General features: G+C 37.8%; 3 protein-coding genes across 8 annotated transcripts in view; 2 read left to right on the forward strand and 1 right to left on the reverse strand.

The window, feature by feature from the left end:
• jarid2a (jumonji, AT rich interactive domain 2a) overlaps positions 1 to 1,872 on the forward strand; it is a 33,825-nt gene extending 31,953 nt beyond the window's left edge. For both annotated transcript variants that reach the window (XM_057339410.1, XM_057339408.1), the window contains exon 18: positions 161 to 1,872. In XM_057339410.1, coding sequence (XP_057195393.1) covers positions 161 to 322 — 162 coding nt within the window. In that variant the 3' untranslated portion in view covers positions 323 to 1,872. The remainder of the gene's footprint in view (positions 1 to 160) is intronic.
• A 472-nt stretch (positions 1,873 to 2,344) lies between these two features.
• Positions 2,345 to 14,600, reverse strand: dtnbp1a (dystrobrevin binding protein 1a). Of its 4 annotated transcripts, none has more exons than XM_057340561.1 (10): positions 14,140 to 14,600; positions 13,520 to 13,573; positions 13,378 to 13,425; positions 12,088 to 12,148; positions 11,878 to 12,010; positions 10,703 to 10,835; positions 9,731 to 9,753; positions 4,417 to 4,572; positions 3,665 to 3,808; positions 2,345 to 3,157 (listed from the first exon to the last, which is right to left on the reverse strand). In XM_057340561.1, the coding sequence occupies exons 1-10, from the start codon at positions 14,193 to 14,195 to the stop codon at positions 2,862 to 2,864; spliced, it is 1,104 nt and encodes a 367-aa protein (XP_057196544.1). In that variant the 5' UTR covers positions 14,196 to 14,600; the 3' UTR covers positions 2,345 to 2,861. The 4 variants fall into 4 exon arrangements, with proteins under 4 accessions (XP_057196544.1, XP_057196546.1, XP_057196542.1 ...); XM_057340563.1 differs by having other exon boundaries at positions 3,665 to 3,799; positions 13,378 to 13,428; XM_057340559.1 differs by having other exon boundaries at positions 13,378 to 13,428; positions 14,140 to 14,599.
• Positions 14,601 to 14,893: 293 nt separating this feature from the next.
• Positions 14,894 to 21,455, forward strand: mylipb (myosin regulatory light chain interacting protein b). 2 transcript variants are annotated; one of them, XM_057340189.1, is made up of 7 exons: positions 14,894 to 15,090; positions 15,559 to 15,749; positions 17,680 to 17,859; positions 17,965 to 18,162; positions 18,254 to 18,418; positions 18,871 to 19,282; positions 19,994 to 21,455. In XM_057340189.1, the coding sequence occupies exons 1-7, from the start codon at positions 15,004 to 15,006 to the stop codon at positions 20,126 to 20,128; spliced, it is 1,368 nt and encodes a 455-aa protein (XP_057196172.1). In that variant the 5' UTR covers positions 14,894 to 15,003; the 3' UTR covers positions 20,129 to 21,455. The 2 variants fall into 2 exon arrangements, with proteins under 2 accessions (XP_057196172.1, XP_057196173.1); XM_057340190.1 differs by lacking the exons at positions 14,894 to 15,090; positions 15,559 to 15,749 and adding an exon at positions 15,980 to 16,166.
• Positions 21,456 to 22,105: the final 650 nt, after the last annotated feature.

Here is a 22,105-nt window from a genome sequence, read left to right on the forward strand (position 1 = left end):
CCCTCATTGTTCTGTCTTATACAGTATTGTACATTTGGGCAAATGTAGCAGATCAGCGATTGTATTCCACTTTGAGGTTTAGTATTAGTATGCTATTCTGAACATTTCTTTCCCACGTCTTTTTTCAAACATGTCATTAAGTCATTCATATTTTGCACAGGAGCAAATCAACAGTCTGGTAAATGGTGTGTGTGGCAAAGCACGGGAGAGAGGTGGAGACAAACTGAAAGCTGACGGCAAGACACCAGCAAAACGAAGTCCCCGAAACAAGAGCTCCGCCCGGGTGGCCTTCTCCTGCTCCTCCCGCGGTGCCCGCTCCTAACCAGACCCTCAGAAACATTCCTCTTCCAACATTATATTAACTTAAGGCCATAGTGTCTCCTTTTATATCAGGTGTTCCTAATACTTGTGTACAAAAACTCTTCAATAATCTTTGTACCTAGTGTATAGCATCAAAACAACAAGCTGTTATATTGCACTTTTGTATTACAGATACATGTAGTTACTGGCTGGTTAGGTTCAGAATATTGAATGTATGGAGGGAAAGAGTTACATGGGGTTTTATGCAAACCCAAGAAGCAAATACACAACTGTTTGGGCCACCTGAGATAAGTAAGAGTGTTGGGCCTCATCCGACAAGCACGAAATCTTTTGCACTAGTATTGAGATTGGTTTTTAGATGAGTATTTTTTGGGTTGTTTTAGCATTAAATTGAGTATAGAAATGCGTATACATAGATATAAATATATCCTATTCTATTCCTATCATTTGTGTTTAACTGGTGCTGTAGTGACACTTTTCTCCATGACCCTTACTGCCCGTTTGTCTCCTGGGCTCACCTGTAAAGTCTTAACGTGCTATCAGGAACAATAGGACATATGTCAGATTATAACCCATGCAGCTGCTGGCATTGAAGTTCTTCAGCTACAAATACTGTATGAGAAGTCTACCGCTTTTGACACTATTTACAATTTCACCTGGAGATCTGAAGGTCTCACACTTGGAAACTTGGTTCTTAAAAGCACATTTTGAGGCCTTTTACTGAAATCTTTGGAGTACAAAAATCTGCAGGAAGTTTGATGCAGAGGGCAATTTGTACTTGCATTTTTTAAATGATTTTGAATAGTAAAAAATGCACTTTCCCTTTTATCCCATAAACGTTTGTCTCCTGGCTTTATATTTGTAATTGGTTATCAGTGTTCAATCTTCAACTATTTGTTTACATAGAATATTATTGCAAAATATCTAATAAATATCTAGAAAAATCCCCCCAAAATATGTTTATATGCCATTAAAATTGAGCCTTCGAGTTTGGGTGTATATGGGTTTGGATGAGATAGTCGAGATGAGGAAAAAGCCTTACTTCTATATTGGTTTCTTCATTGATATAAATTAGATGTTAACAGGGTTGCTACAAACACATACAAATAAGTGCAGCTTAAATCACTGAAGAAGTATGTCATAGTGGTGATCCCTAGTACTTTTTTTTATTAAAAAGGACAAATCTTTTACCCAAAAGTAAACTAGTAGGCCTAGCTACCCATTGCACAGACTGTCTCAGAGTCCTGTAATCATATGGTAGTTAACTCAGTTCCAAATGACTGACTTGTATTTAAGGTTGAAAATGAACAGTGTTTTCCAAAACGTGGTTGTATACTTTTTATGGCCTTAAATTTTGTTTATTTGTTGTTCTTTTTCACCCTATTTGATACAGTAATCCTCCTACTGTACTGTTTATTTATATGTATTGTTGTTAACTCAGTCCTCCAGTCCAGTGGAGACCTTTTTGGTTACTTCTAGATTTGTTTTTTACTTTTCATGTTTGTAAATTTTCATTTGTTTTAATAAATCACCCGTCAATCCTTCCAGAAATGTACTAGCCTGAAGTTCTTGAATACATTTTCGTCATTAGACATTATGCAAGATGTTAAAACTATCTGAAGAGTTCATTTGCAAAACAGATAACTCGGAATGCACAATAAAAAAAAACATTTTTGAAAGTTAAAAAAGAACCAAGTAATATCAATCAGACTGCAGTGGAGTTGTTTTGATTAAGTAATAACTCCTCATTAAATACAGCAACTAACACAATAAAAACATGATTTTTGAACATTTTTAAAAATGGCGTTATCTGTTTTTGCAAATGAACTTTACATTTACTCAGTTCATTTTAACTCATTGCCTTTTACTCCAGTTACCAAGATGCAAACTGGGTAATTTTCCCGGCGGTATGTGATTTAGAGTAATAGCTTGCTGTATGGAGAGCCTGTATCCCAGATGGTCCAAATGCTGAAAGCTATTTTTAAACCAGATATGCTTTGTGAAATTTTTGGCACAAGATATCTTCCCAAGACCACTAAAATGTAATGATTTTTATTGATCGTTAGCCCTACACTCAGACTTGTCCGAGTGTCTTATCTTATTTGTAAGTTATAGTTTATTTCAGTGTATTCTTTAACGTCATATGCAAAACGGACCTTTGCATTACAAATTACATGCAACATATATTAACAGTATGATATTAGCAGAAACGCTGTAAAATGTTTAATACTTCTGATGTTTAATAATTATTCTGATTTAGCCGAATACGAAGAATTGTATCATACATTGTACAGATTTTTTGAGTGACAAACAAAAATCACAGTGCTACCAGTCTGAAAGAGCTGCTCTCTAGGCAGAGCACAAACAGCATTCTACAAGGCTCCGAAATCTTCCTTTCAAAGCGTCACACTATGCCAAGAAGAAAAGTCCTGTTTTTGGCTAGTCCTCAGTCTCCAGCACTACTTCTGTCTGAGCCCTGATGTAAATGGTTTCACTTTAAGAGACCAACTTGACTCAAGTGTGGTTCTCCTCCACGGCCACTAGGGGGCCTGTGTGTCGCTGTCGTCTGAGCTCTTGAGCGGCTCCTCTGTTTCTGGGAGGCTCATGAGGGCCGTGTCCGCATGGACCTCCTCCTCGTCTGACTGGACCTGTGGTGAGTCTCCAGGGCAGCTCTCCTCGCTGGCATCTTCATCGTCTGGACCCTCGGTGATCCCGCTGAAGCTGTCAGTGCAGGTGGAAGAGATGGAGAAGGCCGTTTGTCGTGGCTCTGTCTGAGAGGGCACCTTCAGGCTGATCTCTGATGGGGATGAGCCAGTTTTCAGAGCTGGGCCACCTGCTGAACAAGGTTAAATTGTCACGCCATCTATTTCAGAATATTAATAAGCGTGCCAAGTTTAGTAATAACCCTGAATTGAACATGCGATGAGACCGAGCCAATCTAATGTGCTCGGCTTGAACACACTCGACTTTTATACTGCATGAATGTTGAAATGAGTAAACATAGAAGCTGCACTTTTTTACATTTTCTGCTTACATTTGAGGGGAAATCAGCAAAATTATGAATGCACTGAAAACTTTCATTACAATCTACATGCACCACCACATCATTTTTTTATGAAAATATGTCCTCTGATCCTGGGCATAAAAAAAAATGCAGAAGGCATTACCTAGAAACTAACGCAACATGCATGTAGTCCTTCCTTTATATATGTAGTTCCCAAAGGCAAAAATGTGTATTCCGATCAGTTCAGTTGACAATTTCAAATCTGATTTGAGCTAATAAAGAGAACAAAGGCAAACATTAAAACAGAGAGCCAACTTGACCAAAAGCATCAAACCCAACCTATGTCAGGAGTTGGAGCGCTGCTTTCTTCTCCAACAGAGCTGAGGAACACATCGAGGGCTTCGTGATCGAACACGTCTGTAAGATCCATCTGTTCCAGCAGGTCAACATTCACCTCCATTGAGGACATACTGCCTAATGGATCTAACCCATAAAAGAAAGAAAGGTAACTATTTCTTCACAAAACCAGCTAACCACAGATGATACTCACTGCTTCACTTCATGAGTTCTAGCTCTGGAATACAAAATATTCTACACATCATACATGCAAGTTTCTTGAAATGGCACACACCAAGGGAAGGTTCGGGCAGGGCGTGCCAAAGAAAGGGTGATACAGGGGGAAAGCGTACCTCACACATCAGGACAGCATTAACAGACAGAAGAGAGGAAAGAGAAGCCCATCAGTTTAGCATCAACATCTCTGCATTAGCGCTTTAAACTCCCATTTAACAGATCAACCGTACGTCAAATATTAATGAAGGGAAGGGCACAGCCTTTAGAAACGCATCATATACAGTAGAGTGCATACGGGCTATGATTAAAAACGACTATTTTATTTGCAAAAAAAGAAAAGTAATGTAAAACATCCATTTCGACTCCTAATGTGTTTTATATGTCTTGTGTAATTGGTACTACCGACTAAATGTTACGTATAACGCTACATATAAGGAGGAGTAAAAATGAATAGAAAAAGTCAATTTCACACATTTAAACAGGTATGTGAAGACGGGTGTATAAAATAAGTAACTGACCTCTGCGATCGGTGATCTGCAGGTATCCTGTGGAGAGGTATTGCTCCATGTCTTGTTGAAATGCCTCCTCGAAGTACTTCTGCCGCTCCTTCAGCTTGACCTGCTGCGCATGCTCCATCTCCAACACTTTCTGAGCATGTTCTGCATCGAGCTCAGCTAAACACACACATAAAACACCAAGTAGGTTAACAACATGACAGGGATAAGCTGGTGAGAGAGAAAGAAAACGCAAAGACCAAATGAACAGGAAATTAAAGCTGCTTTACAAATACATTACTTCCATCATTTTGGCAATTTCTCTCTCTCTGATGTAAAGCAGACACACTTTAACCCAAACCACCCTTAAAACCGAACATACTTCATTCGTGAAATGTTTGCTTGAAAGTGCATTTGTGCAAAAGATCCCAAAAGACCCAAAGTGGACTTAAAATTCGCTTACATTGCTTCTGTTAATAAGTGTGTTTACTAAAGCCCGTTGGCTTACCGCAGAGTGTAAGGCTGCTTGTTCTTTATGGTGGACAGCGAATGCAATGCTTCTTTTGTGTGTGCATGTACGGGTGTGATTCAGATCAACTGTGTAGATAAATCTTCTCACAGGAAGTGCATACTTTTTTAAGTAGCAGGAAGTCTGTCAGAATGCCACTGACTTGTGTGTTTATGTGCATTGTGCGGTACACACATCCTGTCAAAGAAACTAGGGTGTGATATTCAAAATCTAATTTCCACATTCAAATTTTAATCCTTCTTTCTACTACGTCCTTGTAAGTATTTATGCAAAACATCTTTGCAGACTTCCCATCAGACCTCATTCCCTGCAAATTCCTTGCCTTATTTCAAGACATGGTCATGCTGAAAACTGTCCTCAATGCTAAAGAAAAACCACTTTGTTATATGCAAGTGCATGCAAAACACACCAAAATAGAAAATATTCAGCTTCCTCTTTTGTATTGTCCAGCAGATTTTGTTACTGTTACCCTCCCGTGTATTGTGTGAGGAAACGTTTTTTGAAAGAGCCGAGTGAGCTGAGAGTTCAGTGTGCCTCTGTTATTAGGATGCACTCTTAACCACAGTCCTGTCACATGCTCTTATTAAACAGACAGGAGGCCGAAGTGTATTAAACCAAAGTGCTGTACTGAATGCGAGCATATGCACTACAGAACTGAAAGCACTGTTACCCATTTCAGCATAATATTAGCCTTGTTATTGTATTGTGTCATCATATTTTCAGTTCACTTTACAGGAGCAATGTGTGATATTAAGGAGGATCTACTGACAGAAATGCGATATAATACACATTATATAGAGGTGTATAAAGACCTTACATAATGAAGCGTTCTGTTTTTATTACCTCAGAATCAGAGCCATTGAGAGAGAGAGTTGCGCCAACGGAAGTTCAAAATTTCTGCGTGTCACGCGATTCATGGAGCCTTATCAGCTCCAGGAAGTTATTTTTTCTCTTTAAATGCTTCATTTCTTTCTTCTTTAAATGACTTATATCTTTAAATGAGTTAAAAGTTTACCTCAGTTGGTCTGTTAAGCCGCAGCTCCATGCGTTACTAGTAATTTCCAGGAACTATTGAGAGCCTCCATGAACCGCCATTGCTGTGAAAAAACTGTTCCATTGGAGTCAACAGAGTTGACGCGACTCTCTCTCTAATGGCTCTGCTCAGAATGAGATATTTCTATCTATATACACCACGGGTTCCCTTACATGGAATTCACCATGTTGTTTCTATAGTAGCCCTAAGAGGACAAACTGCTCTACAGAACGCATTTCGTAAATACGTTATCTCCTTCGGCAAAGATGTGAAAAACATGATGACATCTTAGTCCCGTGTCAGCCACCATAGAGCTTCAAAAGGAAGGGGGAGGGCTAGAGTGAGCAGTTAGTTGCTTCGTAACCTCACCACTAGATGCCACTAAATCTATTATTACCCAACCTATAGCATAGGTTAACTGTTTATCCAATGTTTGTTCTATCCATATTTTACCCAACCCAGCCTTTTGAGTGCGATTCAATATCCGAAACAAGGAAACACGAAAATAACAAAATGAAAGATTTCTTTTTTTAAACGGTTACAATTAAAAATTGTACCCTGGAAGTCTTTTTGTCACGATAATCGTGTCGTGAAAATGCTAATTTAGGACACCCCTTCCTGTCACTGTTAACTCCACAAACATGAACACTAGCCAAAATGGTTCTATGTATAGACTTTGTCATGGCTTTGTTTTTCATCTTTCTTTACATGTACGTGATAGATAATGACACTGGATGGGTCTCAGACTTGTCACGTCTTGCACGTGTTTCTCAGAAGGGAGGGAAAACACATTAAATTTGTTCTTAAAGGCCAATGTACAGAGAACCTCAGCTTCGACTATACAGTTACAACCACTTCAAAGCTTAAGAGTAAATCGATGATGATGATTTGCATAAAATGTAGGTTTCTCCGGCGAATCAAGCAGTAGGAATACAGTAGACACATTACAGTGCTGATAAGAGTCTGCTGTGAACGACAGAGGTGTCTTAAAGGTAATGAGTGGAGCATCTGGCAGTGGATGATAATGCAGGTCTATGGAACAGACAGGTTAATGACTCATCCTAATGAGCTGACCTGCCTCCATACAGCATCCCCACACACAGCCACAGCAGAAACACTTTTTCTTCTGAACTGACAGTTCATCCAACACACGAATGCTTCAGAAACAGGCTAATGAGCCATAAACAGTCCCTGAGAGTATAAACATATAGATATTTTTCACAGAAAAAGAAACACTCGTATGGTGAAGTATGAATGTGTACATGCATCACGGTCACAAAAATGTGCCTTTCAGCTTCTCTTCTGGACCAAGAATCAACACATCCTTGACATGCTCTTGCTGCTGTAGCCATGCAAAAAAGTCCAAGAAAATATGTAAAAAGCTCACACAGACAAAAAACTGTTAATGTTTATGTATTACTGCATGTACTTAGCCTTAGGAACTAAGTAACATGGTTTTTACTACAGTCATAGTAATATGTGTAACATTGTTACTGTACCATAAAATGTAACCAAAGGTGCGGAATAATCTTGCTGGTGATTATTTAACAAGTTGCTGAAGACAGTGAGCAGTATTTTACGGTCAGTACATCAGCATGAGTCTCAGATACAAAATCCACAGTAGACATCCAAATCTGTGCCAAAATAGCACTACTAAAGCCTGCCAAGATTTCCAGATTTCCATTGAACTTTAATATGACATCGCCACACTGAATAAACCTCAAAACCATTCACACAGAATAGAGAATTTAATACGCGAGTGCCAAGAAACCTACAAGAATCTCTCACGCTGCTGTCCAGAGTTCCCGACGTGGACATTTTGTATTTCTCCTCGTGGAGTGCGGATGAGCTGAAAGCAGGCTGGTAAAGCCAGATAGCGCAGTTAAAAGAGGTTGAAGGGCTAAACCAACATCTTCTTTTCAGCTGCTTTACTATTCCTGAAGCATTTCCTCTACGGCCAGTAATGTTGATGCATTGCCTGCTCAGGGACAGAGCTACTGATGCAGCTGGAGTGAGGAGATGCAATCAGGGAACGTACCATTCACACGCCTGATATAGGGGTGAGGGTCGTGTAACAGAAGGAGTTTTGTATGAAATTCTTTGCGTTTTGGGACTAATCAGCTCATCTCATAGTTGAAAATATTTTATGTCTTTTTTAAGGTGACTAATTATTTGTTAACCAAAATGCTGCACTGTGCATTCAATGCATTACTAGAATTTACATGCACTTTTTCAAGTAACTGACTGGTAAACGTTTTCGTTTCTTGGAAATCAAACCCATAATATTGCCGTTGCAAGCACTACGCTCTACCAACTGAGCAACAGGAACAAAAGCGACTGCTTTAATAGAGAGCCGCAATAGAAATAAACAAATGCACAAATAATCCCTTTAAAATAATCAAGTCTGAGGTGTGAAGTCTTGAAACACTGCCCACACTAAAGAGAAGCCAATCTCAAGCAACACCACCCACATGCCAAGAAAACGCTCTTTTCCACTTCTGCCGCAAAAACAGAGATACTTTTAGGATGCAAAACGAAAAAATAACACAATCTCATTAAAATTACTTTCAGGTAAATCTGACCTGAATTTTCTCTAGATAAAAGGCTCTTGGAAATTAGAACAATGACGTGAAGGCTGAAGGTTATTCGGGTTTAGTTCAATGGCACAAAATGACAGTGACGTCCATGATGCCATTCAACAAAAGAGATGCTTGGTCTAAGAGAAAATCTATAGGAGCTATGCTGTTAAAATTGACTGTTGATTTTAGCAGCCGTAGGCAGGAACAGATGGAGCAGGCAGCACCCCTTGGAGGTCAGTGTGGAATTAATGGCATCATGAGACTAAATAAAGACAACACTCCACTCACCAGAGCACTTCTGCCCTCCCTCAGGTTAATTAGTGTCGGCTGAACTACTACACACTTTTTCTTACTGTTGAGCACTAAATGAGGTTGATGAGGTAAATAAAATGGATTAAAAATATATGCATTAGGGACTAAACAGTAGAGTACATGTCTCTTAAAAACCTTATTGTAATTCGCTTTCAATATGACTTCACTAAATATCGCAACTGTGTGAAAGGTCTGAGCAAAAAATGTTTTAAGGATATTTATATTTCTTGTATTAGTGAGCTGGAAGTGAATATAGACCAAACATTCTCTGCCAATAACTGTAATAATCAAATGAGAGTTTTGTATAAACGGTTTCATCAGACACACGCGCCTGGCCCGAAGTCAACTTCCAGTTTGTGTTTGTTTATCGGTCTGGCTAGTGGCTAATAAAATATCTAATTAATATTCACATTTTATTGTATAATACTAGTATTAAATAAACAATTTGTTGAAATTTATTGTATAATTATTTTATTAAATAAACAATTTGTTGAATGGATCGTGTAACCTTTAGCCAAGTAACAGTTCTCCTACTGGTAAATCAAAATAATACTGGCTAGACATACATTACGTTTGTTTATGTTGCTTTGACTACAAAAGACGAATGGACCACTTAGGGATCAGATTTTACCATCATCGATTCAGTCCGGGATTATAAAAAAAACAGATTAAACCATTTAAAATTCCATAAGAACTGTGGCCACATCTCCAAGACGCCTGGAACAACCCTCCATTTTGATGATACAATAGAAGTCAACAGGGATAAAATGTTGACTTGGACTTTTTAGACCATGTTCAGTGAAAGTAAGAAACCAGAGTGTGTATTTGTTATGAAGATGTTATGCAACGCTCTTTTGGAATTGAAAAGAATGTGATTTTCCTTACCTTTGAAAGCCTCGAGTTCTTTCCTAAAACACAAATAAATGAGAATCAATGTATACTCTAACACACCTATTAATTCAGCAGATGTCACATTAAGTCTGCCCCATTTAAAACAGGCACTGCTTCCCAAGATAGAACCTGCTGCTTTTCATTGGCACTTGAACTTTTGCATCTGTGTGTTTGTACTAATGAATACCCGCACGCAGAAGCATAGGACAATAAGAACTGAGCGCAGCTGCTTTCCAGCTCACTGGGCAAAGCCAGAGATGTATAATTTGTCTGCAGGCATAAACTGTAAAAGCATTAAGCCTCAAAAGAATCACAGATGCCTGTATAGTTATACAACACAATAAATGATTTCCATTAGCTTATGTTGGTTATGCTTTTCATACCGTTTTCCATTAAGCGTATTGCTGATAACGCCATTCACCGCTATTGTGCAAACCTTCAAAATGCACTGTACATTGTACAATTTCATTATAATGATGAACAATCTAAAGTGCAGGTGTAGCGTTGCTTCTTTACACACCCCTCATTCAATTTGGCTTTTATAATATCTGCCCAATATTGCCAGCATGTAAAATGGCTGTAGACAACATAAATAATTCCTGTCTAGAGGTAACGTAAGAACTACACTGCAAATGCTCCCTTCATTGTACACATTACACAGTACACAGTAATAAATGGACAAACCCTGTATGAACAAATCCTTCGGTTGTGCAGTTTTCTGATCAAATTTGCTTAATCAAATTACCATTTGATTCAGATTACATCAAAATCTGAATATTTATCTGTAATTGAGCAAGTGCTCAAGAGAAAATGCTTGTCATGATTCTGATCTTTGATGCCATGATAGCCCTGCATACAACAGCCTGATAATAACAAGTACCACCTGCCATTGTTCTCACTTAAAACTACGATAAAACTTTGATTACGATAGCTACTTTGTCTTTCGTTTAAAAGAAAAACACGTACCTTTTCTTCATTTTATAGCTTTCCAGCTGTAGAATCTGAAAGTGCTTGTAGCGCTGATGCTCACACTGAGCGCACATATCCTCCAGGTAGATAAGACGAGTCTCCATCTCCTCAAAGTCAGCCTCCAGATGAGCTGTGCGCATGGAAAGCAAACGTGACGTTTTTTTACATTATGAAAGGGAAATTTAATTCAATTACAAAGTATAAAAAGAGCACAAATGGCTAAAACTGAGAGACAAACAAAGTGTTTGGTGTCGGTGTGAGTTGCACAAAGGCAGGAACTGCAATAACACCACCAAGTGGTAACAGTAAAAAGTGCCTATGATATTAATCCATGATTTACATTGTGTAACCTCAGAGGAAATGTGATATGCCTTATTTAATTTCGGCATACAATAGAAAGCAAGTGCTCTACCTTTGGTATAAGGCATAACAATTGTATAGCACTTTAGATTTACCTAAGGCACTCACGCAAAAATCTATGGAATCTGTAAAGAGACACATTATATTTGACCCTGAACGTCAATCATTTAATTAAACAGTTTGAATCTAAATTATTGCAGTTCTTTGTTATTTTTACGCTTTACCTGGAAAAGAAACATCAAATCAGCAAACCGCATATTACCTTTATTCTGAAGTGACAAATAGATTTCATATTACATCACTTGTAACTAACTGAATAAAGACAAAAAAGAAAAACATAACTGACCATGACATTACAAAAGCAAAAACTTCCTAGATTCAAAACAGCTTTGGGGAAACAAACATGCAGGCAATAGACTATTTACTGACTATTGTACACTGGCTATTCTATAATCAGTCAACATAACATATTTGTTGTAAGTCTAAATGTGAATGCCTGAAGCCAACAGTTTAGAACATGGACAACAGAAAGTGACATCAGCAGATGGAGCTCCACAGGAGTCATTCTCAACAGTGCCATGTATCACAGAGTGTGATGGTTTATGCCCAGACAGATGCTCTGCCAAGGCAGTCAAGGTGATTTCACCTCTCTAATGTCATAGTAAACCTTTCTTTAGGCCACATGAAATGTGCATTAGACATTCAAGCATAACCCAAAGGTATCTGTAAACCTGATTGACAACATATATTTTTTACTATAGCTTTGTTATTGACAATGATTCTTAGGTTTGATGACTGTGTGAATGTCTTACCAATGCGTGAGGTGATTGTCTGCAGGTCTGAGAGAAAAGCAGGAATCTGCTTCAGTTGTTCCTGTAGCTCCAGCACAGCTCCTCGCCTCTTCTCCCAGTGTGCACACAGCATCACTACATCCCCATCTACAGTCTGACATAGTGACACAACCAGTGTTGAGTTATCATTGCACCAGTATACTGAATTACAGTTGTTTAGTGTGAACCTACCTCCCCAGCTTTAGCACATTCTTTAGAGCCTTTATGAAGAGTGACCCAAGTGTCTTCGTATCTGGTGAATAATAATAAATACACATGTAATTTAGAATCCATTTACAATCACTATTAAACCGCACATATTGATTTAAAAATATTTTCTACATATTACAGATAAACAGATTTCATTGGACAATCCTAGTGTTATGGATGTGACATCTGCAGTCAAAAATGAAAAATAAATGATCAGAGAACTAATTTATTGCTAATGTATTGCACCATCTGGTTTTATTTTCCTAAACCTCTGTTGAGTCCAGACATAAGAAAGATATCAGTCTATATACACGGTTTCTATTTAAGACGAGAGAAATATACAGATATGGATGTGACAAAAAAAGTTTTGAGGCTTTTAGAGACAAACCACAAAATGCACAAACCACAAACCAGATGGTCGTAGAGAATGGAGAAGGTATGACTCTTCAAAAAAATATAAAATAGTTATTATATGGGTAGTATATTAACAAATATACTGCACATGTGTCCTATGATGTGACATGGCAAGAATTTAGAAAACAAACTGTTAATAATATATTATTTTGTATTATTAATCTTTGTATATCTAATATAAAATAGCATTAGTGATTTGTTTTGATTGTTTTTTTTTTTTTTTGCTCTCACACCATAGGACACATTTAGGGTATATTTGTTGACTACCCAAGTACCCATATTCTAATTTTTATGTGGCTATTAATGAGGAATATGGACCTTTTTGGATGTGACAATTCTGAAAGAGCACTTACCTAACCTTAAAAATGGAAATAAAATGCTTTAAAAACTTTGAGACCTTATGTATATTTAAACCACCAAATATTAACAAATATCAGTATGGAGAAATAAAAAAAAAATATTTTGTCATGGTCATTTTCACGGTATGTAACATCTTAAAGTGATAGTTCACCTGCCAAAAGTAAAACAATTCTGTCATCATTTACTAGACCTCTTGTCATTTAAAACCTGTATGAATTTCTTTTGTACACAAAACAAGAAATTTTTAAGAATGTTGTTAACCGATACCCATTAACATGCATTGGTTTTGTGTCCATACAATAGAAGTGAATAAGTGTCGGCGCTGTTCTGTTACCAACTTTCTTAAAAATATCTTCTTTTGGGTTCTGCGGAAGATAGTCATACAGGTTTGAAATGACAAGAGGGTGAGAAAATGATGACAGAACTTTCATTTTTGGGTGAATTATCCCTTTAAAGGAGTACAGATCTAGTTATCATCGTCAAAGGAAAGTAACATACCGACTGAGTAGCTCCACTCCAGCAGAATATTGGGGAAGGTGCTCATCTCTTCTAAGGGAACATACCACATAAACAATACGTAACATGTTGTATTGTTTTCAAAAGTATTATTGAACAGCTTAAAAACTACTTTATACTTTACCTTTGTTTCTTCTTTACTTTAGCCTCCTTAGATTTGTCACTCAAGGTCTTAATTCTGAAAAGAAGCATACAGTGTTTGTGTACATCCCGTGTAACACATTTTAGCCAGAAAACACACAATGAATGTACAGTAAAAGCCTGTTTAGGATTATTTCGAATAATGCTCATAAATGCAAGGTCAATATATGTTGACACAGCCACTGTTTCAGCCCCTCGCCCATCACATGACAGTCAGCTGCAAGTTATCATCCAGTAGTATATTTCAGAAGGCAGTTGTTAGCATTTCGCTAACCAAACATCTCAGATGTGTAATTTCTCGCCAAAAAGGCACCATATTATAGTGTCCATACGTAACATTCTTTGTTTTGATCATATCTAACATTTAAAACGAAAGAAACACGTTGCTTCGAGTGATATGATTAGCCGGCTAACGTTAATTAGCTAGCATTGACTTCGCGGCGGTGCGGCTCTGCGAGTAGTAACGTTAAACACATGCACCAAGAAGTGGAGATGTGTCACTTTTGAGAAATACTTGACGTGTTGAGATTATAGGTCATAATATTTTATAATACTTATGAACACCCTGGAGAGTACGAAAACAGACAGACAGTCGATACATACCCTGATGTGAAATCCTGCTGCACCGTTTGTAACTTCTCTCTGAAATTCTCAAACATGTCCTTGAGCTGTTTTAATTCCTTAACACGGGCTTGACAAATAACATTTAGCCACTGTTGGTTATATCTGTGTGTGCTTTCAGTCTCACGCAGGGGCTTCGGACATCGTTTGGAGGACAATGCTCTGCTGTCCCGTTACAGGCTGTCAGGTGATGGGATTTGCTCCGTCGGACAGCTCTAGTCTTGATGGTTTGTTTTCAGCCCCTGTTTTACCAGCGAAATTATCGAAAGTGAATCAGGGTGCATGTTATTATCTCATCCAATTTTCCTGACATTAAAAATTATGAATCATCCTCGATCGTCGTATTGTTGTGCTAACGTGAATACTTCCTGTGCAAGTTAAATTCCACACACCCCTATCTAAGAGTGAAAGTGACTATTTGTGTGTGCTTGTTCCGCAGTTCATAGCGCAATGAAGTCCGATTCATTTAAGACGAATCGGTCCGTTCAAACGCTTCATTTAAAAGAACGGTTCAGTGAATCAGTGGGTTGTCCCTCGGTAGCGTCCCCAGAAACCCCCACTCGACATTGTGCTGATACTAGAAAAGTGTTTATTTTTTTCGTCCTACATCGCGGTTTACTCCTAAACAACGTTATTACAGTCGAGTGATTTGCAAACGATGCGCGAATCGGCTCGACCAAATCCTTAAAAAGGAATCGATTAAATAGAATGATTCGTCCACTATAAGGGGCGGAGCTTTACAGGACAAGAGCTTCATAAACCTTCTCCCGCTGGTTTTCCAATGGGGTGCGAGCCAGCGGAATTTTTCAGCGATATACAGCTTGTGAAACAATAACTGTAGTCATTATGTTATTCCACATTACTCGTCCGGACTCCATTGTTCTGGAAGTGGAGGCGGATCCAAAAGCAAATGGAGAAGAAATTCTTAATAAGGTGAGCAACACGAATTCAGAAGTTTGGTGTTCAAAAGTTCTTTCACAGTTCACATTAATTCTCATTATTAACTTAACTTACCTGCAAAAATACGGTATCACAATTACTGTCATGCAAAATAACCTAATCCAACAAAAAGTTGGTGTGGTTAATACTTAATTTGTTGTTTATAATGAATAAATGCATTTGGATTTTTTGTTACAATTGCAAGTAGATCACGTCTTAAGAAAATGTTGGTTTCTTTTGTGTATTTATTTATATACAACCGAATTAATAAAAAGATGGTTCTGTGCTGTCACACCACATTGCCACTTGACTTGAACCTCCCTTTTATGTAGGCTAATGCAATACCTTTTAAATGTAAAAAGAGAGTAAAAGTGCCCAAATATCTTATTCAGATGAGAGCACACATGCGTGCATCCAGAAATTATTTTAGTGTTTTTGTATTTGTTGACTTTTATTTTTAAGGTATGCCAGAAAATGGGAATCATAGAGGTGGATTATTTTGGACTCCAGTTCACTGGTACAAAGGGAGAGATCTTGTGGCTGAATCTCAGAAACAGGATATCTCAACAAGTAGACAACCTGTCTCCCTGCAAACTGAAGCTGCGAGTGAAGTTCTTCGTTGAGCCCCATCTAATTCTGCAAGAACAAACAAGGTAAAGTTATATTTCAGTGAACATACAATATTTTCGTTCACAACCCCTAGTCCATCCATATGCATCATAATGAAAACTTTATTTTGTCTATGCTAAAAAAAACAACAACGAGATGGTCTGTGTCTGTAAAGTTGTTTGAGTAAGCAGTTCTCTGAAGATCATGAGGCACGCGGGTAATCGTTCTGTTTTTTTTTTCCATTTGTTTTTCTCATGAGCGCAAACAGGAAGTATGTTACACAGATGTCCCAGCAGTGCGGTGCAGTTTTGTCTTTTTACCTTTGACCCACATCTACATGCATCTTTCCTATAATGTCTCTGGTCTGATTCGGTGGCAGGGAGTTAACAGAGCTGCGTGTTTGTTCTTGAAGCTGGCATGCTTTCAGATAAGGAGTGCCTTTTGTATTTCCACACAATAGGGTAACAAATTGTTGTCTGGAGGCAATTTAAGCGACGTGGTGTGTGCAAGTGTTCGCATGTGGCACATGCGTTTGTATATGCATGTCAGGATCTGTTTCATTTTGAGCCATCAAGTTTCAGAAATGTAACCCTTTGTTCCAGTGTGTGTTCTAGTGTAGTGGAGCGGTTTGGTCACGTTGGATGAGTGCTGTTGGTTTGGCGGTTGGGGGTGGGAGGTGTCAGTATGCCTGGCTGTTTTTGAGTTGAAACACGTTGTAATGTGATTCCACCTCTTACATAATGTTATACAGCCTTATGCTGTCAGTCAGCCTTTGTTATTCTTTTCTATTGTACTTATCTGTCTTTTTACACCACATTCAATAATGCAAACAAATAGTCATTATGGAGGCTGTAGCCATTGTTAAAACAAGGTTAATGTTTTACAACCTGTTTTTTAGTAAATGAGGTAACTTTTTATGATTCATTCATCATTTAGCAATATTTATGTTTGATCTATGTTTATATATATATATATATATATATATATATATTGTGTGAATGTATTAGGCTGCACAAGTGATTTATGTTGAGGTACAGCATAGAAATATGTGCCAAATGTCACAAGTCTGCTTCTGTTACTCCAGTTCACCGGGTTTAGTTCAATGAGTTACCCTGGCTTCAAGCCTGCTTTTTTCAAAGGTACTGTAGATGTAGATTGTGCATGAAACAAAGTGTGCTGTGACACAACAACTGAGTCTGCATATTACAATGTGATTAAAAAAGCCTACATCACAATACATTTTGTTGGTGTTAAATAATATTCTTATTTTTATGACCTATTATGAATTATTATTATGTGTTTACAGTACTCATCTCAGTAGCACCAAGGTTATACTGTACTGTGAACGTACTGTATGTGGCTTGCCTGAATATGTCTTTTCATTTGTGCCATCATTGTGTTCAGCTGTGGTGGAGTTGCGAAAGTTTACTCTCATTGAGTCACACAAGTAGGGTTCTATATTTAGCTTGTACTGATGACACGCAGCACATTTTTGAAAAAAGACGTTTGTTTACAAAGAAAAATCGACTATACAGTGTGTGATGGAGCTGAATGTTAGATTAGAACGTGTTAGGTGTATTAAAATATTTGGAATAGTAAAACTGATTTTTAAGGTTTAGATGCTAGATGGTTTTATCATTTACTCACCCTCTTGTCATTTCAAACCTGTATGGCTTTCTTTCCTTGGCAGAACATAGAAGAACAATGTGAAGAACATAGAATTTTGCAGAATGTTGGTAACCGAACAACGCCGGTACCTATTGACTTGCATTGGTTTTGTGTCTGTGCAATAGAAGTGAATGGGTACCGCCGTTGTTCGGTTAACAACATTCTTCAAAATATCTTCTTTTATGTAGTGCAGAAGAAAGAAAGTCATACATGTTTGAAATGACAAGAGGTGAGTAAATGATGACAGTTTTCATTTTTGAGTGAACTATCCCTTTAACAGGTTTTGTATGTAATGTTTCTCTGCAGACATTTGTTTCTGATGCATGTGAAAGAGGAACTTTTCAAAGGAAGCTTGCAGTTGGACAGGGAACAGGCAATAGAGCTCTCCGCGCTGTTGGCTCAAGCAGAGTTTGGAGATTGCAACCATAACACACCGAAGTACTCCCAGATCTATGGTCAAGACCCAAGTCATGACACCATCAACAAGTAAGAACATTTGGAGTTCTTTGGAATTCTCTTTTTGAATAACAATCGTACAGATAAGGTTTGTTTTGTTTTGTGGAATAAACGTTGTCTTTATTGTTTTTCTAGCATTTACAAGAGGCATAAAGAATGGGAGGGTGTTAGTCAGACTTCAGCGGAATATCAAGCCCTGCAGCTGGTTTCCTCTCTCGGCAACTATGGTGTGGAGTGGCACTCTGCCCATGACTCTGAAGGACAGGAGCTGCTCATTGGCGTTGGACCAGAGGGCCTGTTCATCTGCAAAACAGATTTCACTCCTGTTGACAGGTACAAATATTTGATAGCAAGCATCATACAAGTGGCTCATTCAGAAATATGTTTCATGCAATTTGATAAAATGATCTTTTTTTCCTTTCAGACTCATATACCCAGTCATTCAAATGGCCACTCAGTCTGGAAAGAACGTATATGTCACCATCACCAAAGACAAAGGGGACAGTGCGGTACATCTATTTAAGTTCATCAGCACCAATGCTGCCAATGGATTATATCGTGCTATTACTGAGATCCATGCCTTCTACAGGTGTATATTACTGGAATTTAATCAGCCTTAAAGTGATCGTTCTGCCAAAAATGAAAATTCTGTCATCATTGACTCACCCTCTTGTCATTTCAAACCTGTATGGCTTTCTTTCTTCCGCAGAACACAAAAGATATTTTGAAGAAAGTTGGTAAGCGAACAGCACTGGCCCCCATTCACTTCTATTGTATCGACACAAAACCAAAGCAAGTGAATAGGTGCCGGTTAACAACAATTTTCAAAATATCTTCTGTTGTGGTCTGCGGAAGAAAGAAAGTCATACAGGTTTGAAATGACATGAGGGTAAATAAATGATGACAGAATTTTTACTTTTGGGTGAACCTTACACTTTAACTGGGTGTTTTACACACACTTCATAAAGTAAACAATTCTTTCAATGATTTGAGTTATTTTTTTCTTTTAAATAACTCAAATGATGCAACTTTACTCCTCAGGTGTGATACGGTAATGAGCACAGTGAAGATGCAATATAGTCGTGACTTCAAGGGTCACCTGGCCTCCCTCTTCCTCAACGAAAGCATTGATCTCGGTAAAAGGTACATCTTCGATATCCAGCGCACATCCAAGGAAGTGTACGACCGTGCCCGGCGTGCCCTGTTCAATGCAGGCATGGCTGTCACAGGATGTGGGGGCCCGAGAGATGTCTGCGGACCCTGTCCCTCACTGCGGGCTGAGAGAGAAGAGAGGACATGTGTCAGCTGCAGAGAAACTCACGTTCTGAGGGAGAAGCTCCAAAGGCTGCGAGAGGCCCTGACCTGCGCTCTGTGCTGCGAACAAGAGATCAATGCTGCGTTCTGTCCTTGTGGGCATATGTTCTGCTGCTACAACTGTGCCGGCCAACTCCAGGTGATTATTGTTTAACTATTACACAAACTATAGGAAATGCCTAAAGAATGTATTAATATTGTTCCCATGCTGATCTACACAACTCATAAACATATTAATGAACCACAATACTTTTTTCTTTACATTTCTTGATGTATATGGCATTTTTAACGCCTTAACATGCACAGGGCCCATGGAAAAGGAATTTTGTATTGTGTCTGCATTTTTATTACCTTTGTTTTACATTATTATTCAATCAACTATCACAAACTATGCATCATTTGAAAGCTAACACACTTGACATTTATGTTCTGAACTTGTTTTCGAAATCAATAATATGTTCAAAAATAGGGGCGCTTTTATAGAGAACAGGATTGATATCAAGATACTGTGTGTCTTTAAATATGAAATGAAATACGTTTTCATACTTGTGCTAAATTGTTAAGTTAATAATTAAAAGTACATACAGTTTACCCTCTGGTTACCCTCCTGATATATTTCTTGATGTGTCATCAACCATTAGTGTTTGTTAAAGGCTAAAGATCTTCATAGTCAGAAAGTCTCCATATTCAGCTTATGACCCTGTCACCCACTGACATCATAGTGTTTTATCAGTAGTACATAAAATAGTCAGCTATAACTGAAAAGTTGAAATAGCACATTGCCTTTTTGAAAGTTTAGCATGACTACGGCAGATTAAATATTTATATTTTGCTCTATTTTTTTTATCAGTATTGCCCAGTGTGTCGCTCAGTAGTGGACCGTGTTCAGCACATCTATTTACCCACCTGTGCCAGTCTGCTTTCCCTGGCAGAGGTCAAAACTGCCTACAGTCCGCCCAGAGGGACTGCCACCTCAGAGGATTAGCTATGAAGAAAAGACCTGCCAAATGTAAAACAAATAACTCTTGCACATGGACAGTACACTTGGCCACAGACTATTTTAAAAATATAGAAGAAATGTTATGATTACATATTCGATATAGTCAGCTTAACTGTATTGAGTGAGGCTGACTGTCGGTACCTCAGGAATAATGACTGAACAAAGACATTTTTTCAGGTTTGGAACAACCTGAGGGATTGATGACAGGCTTTTCATTTTTGGGTGAACTATCCCTTTAATCTCGCTGTCATTTTCAGACATACTGTAAAATGCATAAAGATTTATTTTGTTAGATATAATGTAGAATATAGCACTGTTGTGTTCAAATGTAACTACTGTCATTATACTGTGAACCACAAAATAGCATACGTACAGTTATATATTTTATATGCTTTTTCTTAAATCGATGATTTATTCCTATTTATTTTAAGATTTTAGCAAACATTTAAAAGTTGACTATGTTGCAAATTCAAAATGCAAAGTAACTACACATGTACAGTTAACACTCCACATATCTTTTAGCAAAAAGGGATTTTACAGGTGTATATATGTGATGCGTTATACACTATGAACGTTTACAGTTTTGTTTTAAAAAACGTCAAAAATACATTTCAGTACATTTCGAAAGAAATTCTATTAACCCTGCTGCAGTATTCAAAAACACATTTGAAATGATCATATCCTTTTTGCTATAAAATAAAAGGCTATTAAACACCAGGAAGTTGTTCTTGCCCTGGGGCTAGTCTTCATGTGTTTATACAAGCCTTATTTGTTGGTCGGTTTGTTAAATCTTACCTGTCTGTCACACCTTTCCATGCCTTTTATTTGCACCCTAATTCATACAGAGTGGAAAGCCATACATGCCCTTTTTGGCATGGCCCATTTGTAAATAGATGTATTATTTTATTATAAATGTGATCTTTAACAAATTATATTACGAGCAAACCTTGTTATCAACAATTATAAACTATGAGCTTCGACATTATTAGTATGACACAAGAGCTGTAAAGATGTTTTTCCTCTAACAAGTACTAAGTCCACACAAATGTTATTGTGTCAGAGCTTTACTGTACAGTAAACTCCTGTTGAATGTAATATTGAGACATGTTTGCACGTACTGTACTGATATACTGTATGTGTAATTGTACTCATATGTGTTACTTTACAGACATGTAGTGACTGACGTGTTGATGGCAAAGGTTATACCTGCATTTTATCATGACTCTGGACAGTCTTGAAAAGAACAATTATCAAGCATTGGGTTTAACATTTGTATGCATTTGAGAATTTTTTTACTAAAAAAATTATAAAACACTTTATACAGTAGCACATACAGTTTCTTTATAGGTCATTGCCATTTGCCAGATTTCTTAAATATACTGTATAAAAAAATCTATAAATAGATGTTATTTATAATAATTTGGATTAAAATTATTTATAAATGGCACACAGTTAGCAATTGATAGAATAATTTTTAGTTAGATTATAATTTGTGAAGTAATTGTTTAGAAAATGTAAATTTACGGCCCCTTAACTGTACTATGGTGGGAGGTTCTGTTAAGTGACTGGAACACTGTGCAAAATGTGCTCTGTAAATAGATCTACTATGCGTAGACTATAGCCTCAGACAAACCTACAGGCAAAAGTTCATAAGGCATTTTTGTGCGAAGCTATACTTTGAGACCTCAGGTAGCTCACTGCTTTTGAATTGTGTGTTCAGTGGTTATGTCATAGAGGGGTGGCTGGGGGTTTATGTAAGACATCAGTCTGCCAGTAGGTTAGTGTCTCAGGAGTGCTCTTATCTTTATGCTCGGTTCTATCACTGTGACATGGGCCAGTCATTTTATTGAGAGTCACTCTGTCAACCTTTTGGCACTTTGCCTTTGTGTATGTATAAAGGATGAATACAAATTGTATAATCAGCATGTCAGGGTTCTAGCAGAATCTTATCTGTGAGATTGA

The sequence above is a fragment of the Triplophysa rosa genome, linkage group LG8, assembly GCF_024868665.1.
Source record: "Triplophysa rosa linkage group LG8, Trosa_1v2, whole genome shotgun sequence".
NCBI classification, from domain to species: Eukaryota; Metazoa; Chordata; class Actinopteri; order Cypriniformes; family Nemacheilidae; genus Triplophysa; species Triplophysa rosa.

Excerpts from the sequence above, each read along its gene's own strand:
- mylipb (XM_057340189.1), top strand. The coding sequence starts at position 15,004 with ATGTTATTCCACATTACTCGTCCGGACTCCATTGTTCTGGAAGTGGAG. Across the intron at positions 17,860-17,964 it reads AGTCATGACACCATCAACAA|CATTTACAAGAGGCATAAAG; the intron begins GTAAGAACATTT and ends TTGTTTTTCTAG. Across the intron at positions 18,163-18,253 it reads GATTTCACTCCTGTTGACAG|ACTCATATACCCAGTCATTC; the intron begins GTACAAATATTT and ends TTTTCCTTTCAG.
- dtnbp1a (XM_057340559.1), bottom strand. The coding sequence starts at position 14,195 with ATGTTTGAGAATTTCAGAGAGAAGTTACAAACGGTGCAGCAGGATTTC. Across the intron at positions 12,149-13,377 it reads GGAGTGGAGCTACTCAGTCG|ATACGAAGACACTTGGGTCA; the intron begins GTATGTTACTTT and ends ATTATTCACCAG. Across the intron at positions 10,836-11,877 it reads GACAATCACCTCACGCATTG|CTCATCTGGAGGCTGACTTT; the intron begins GTAAGACATTCA and ends CCATGCGCACAG.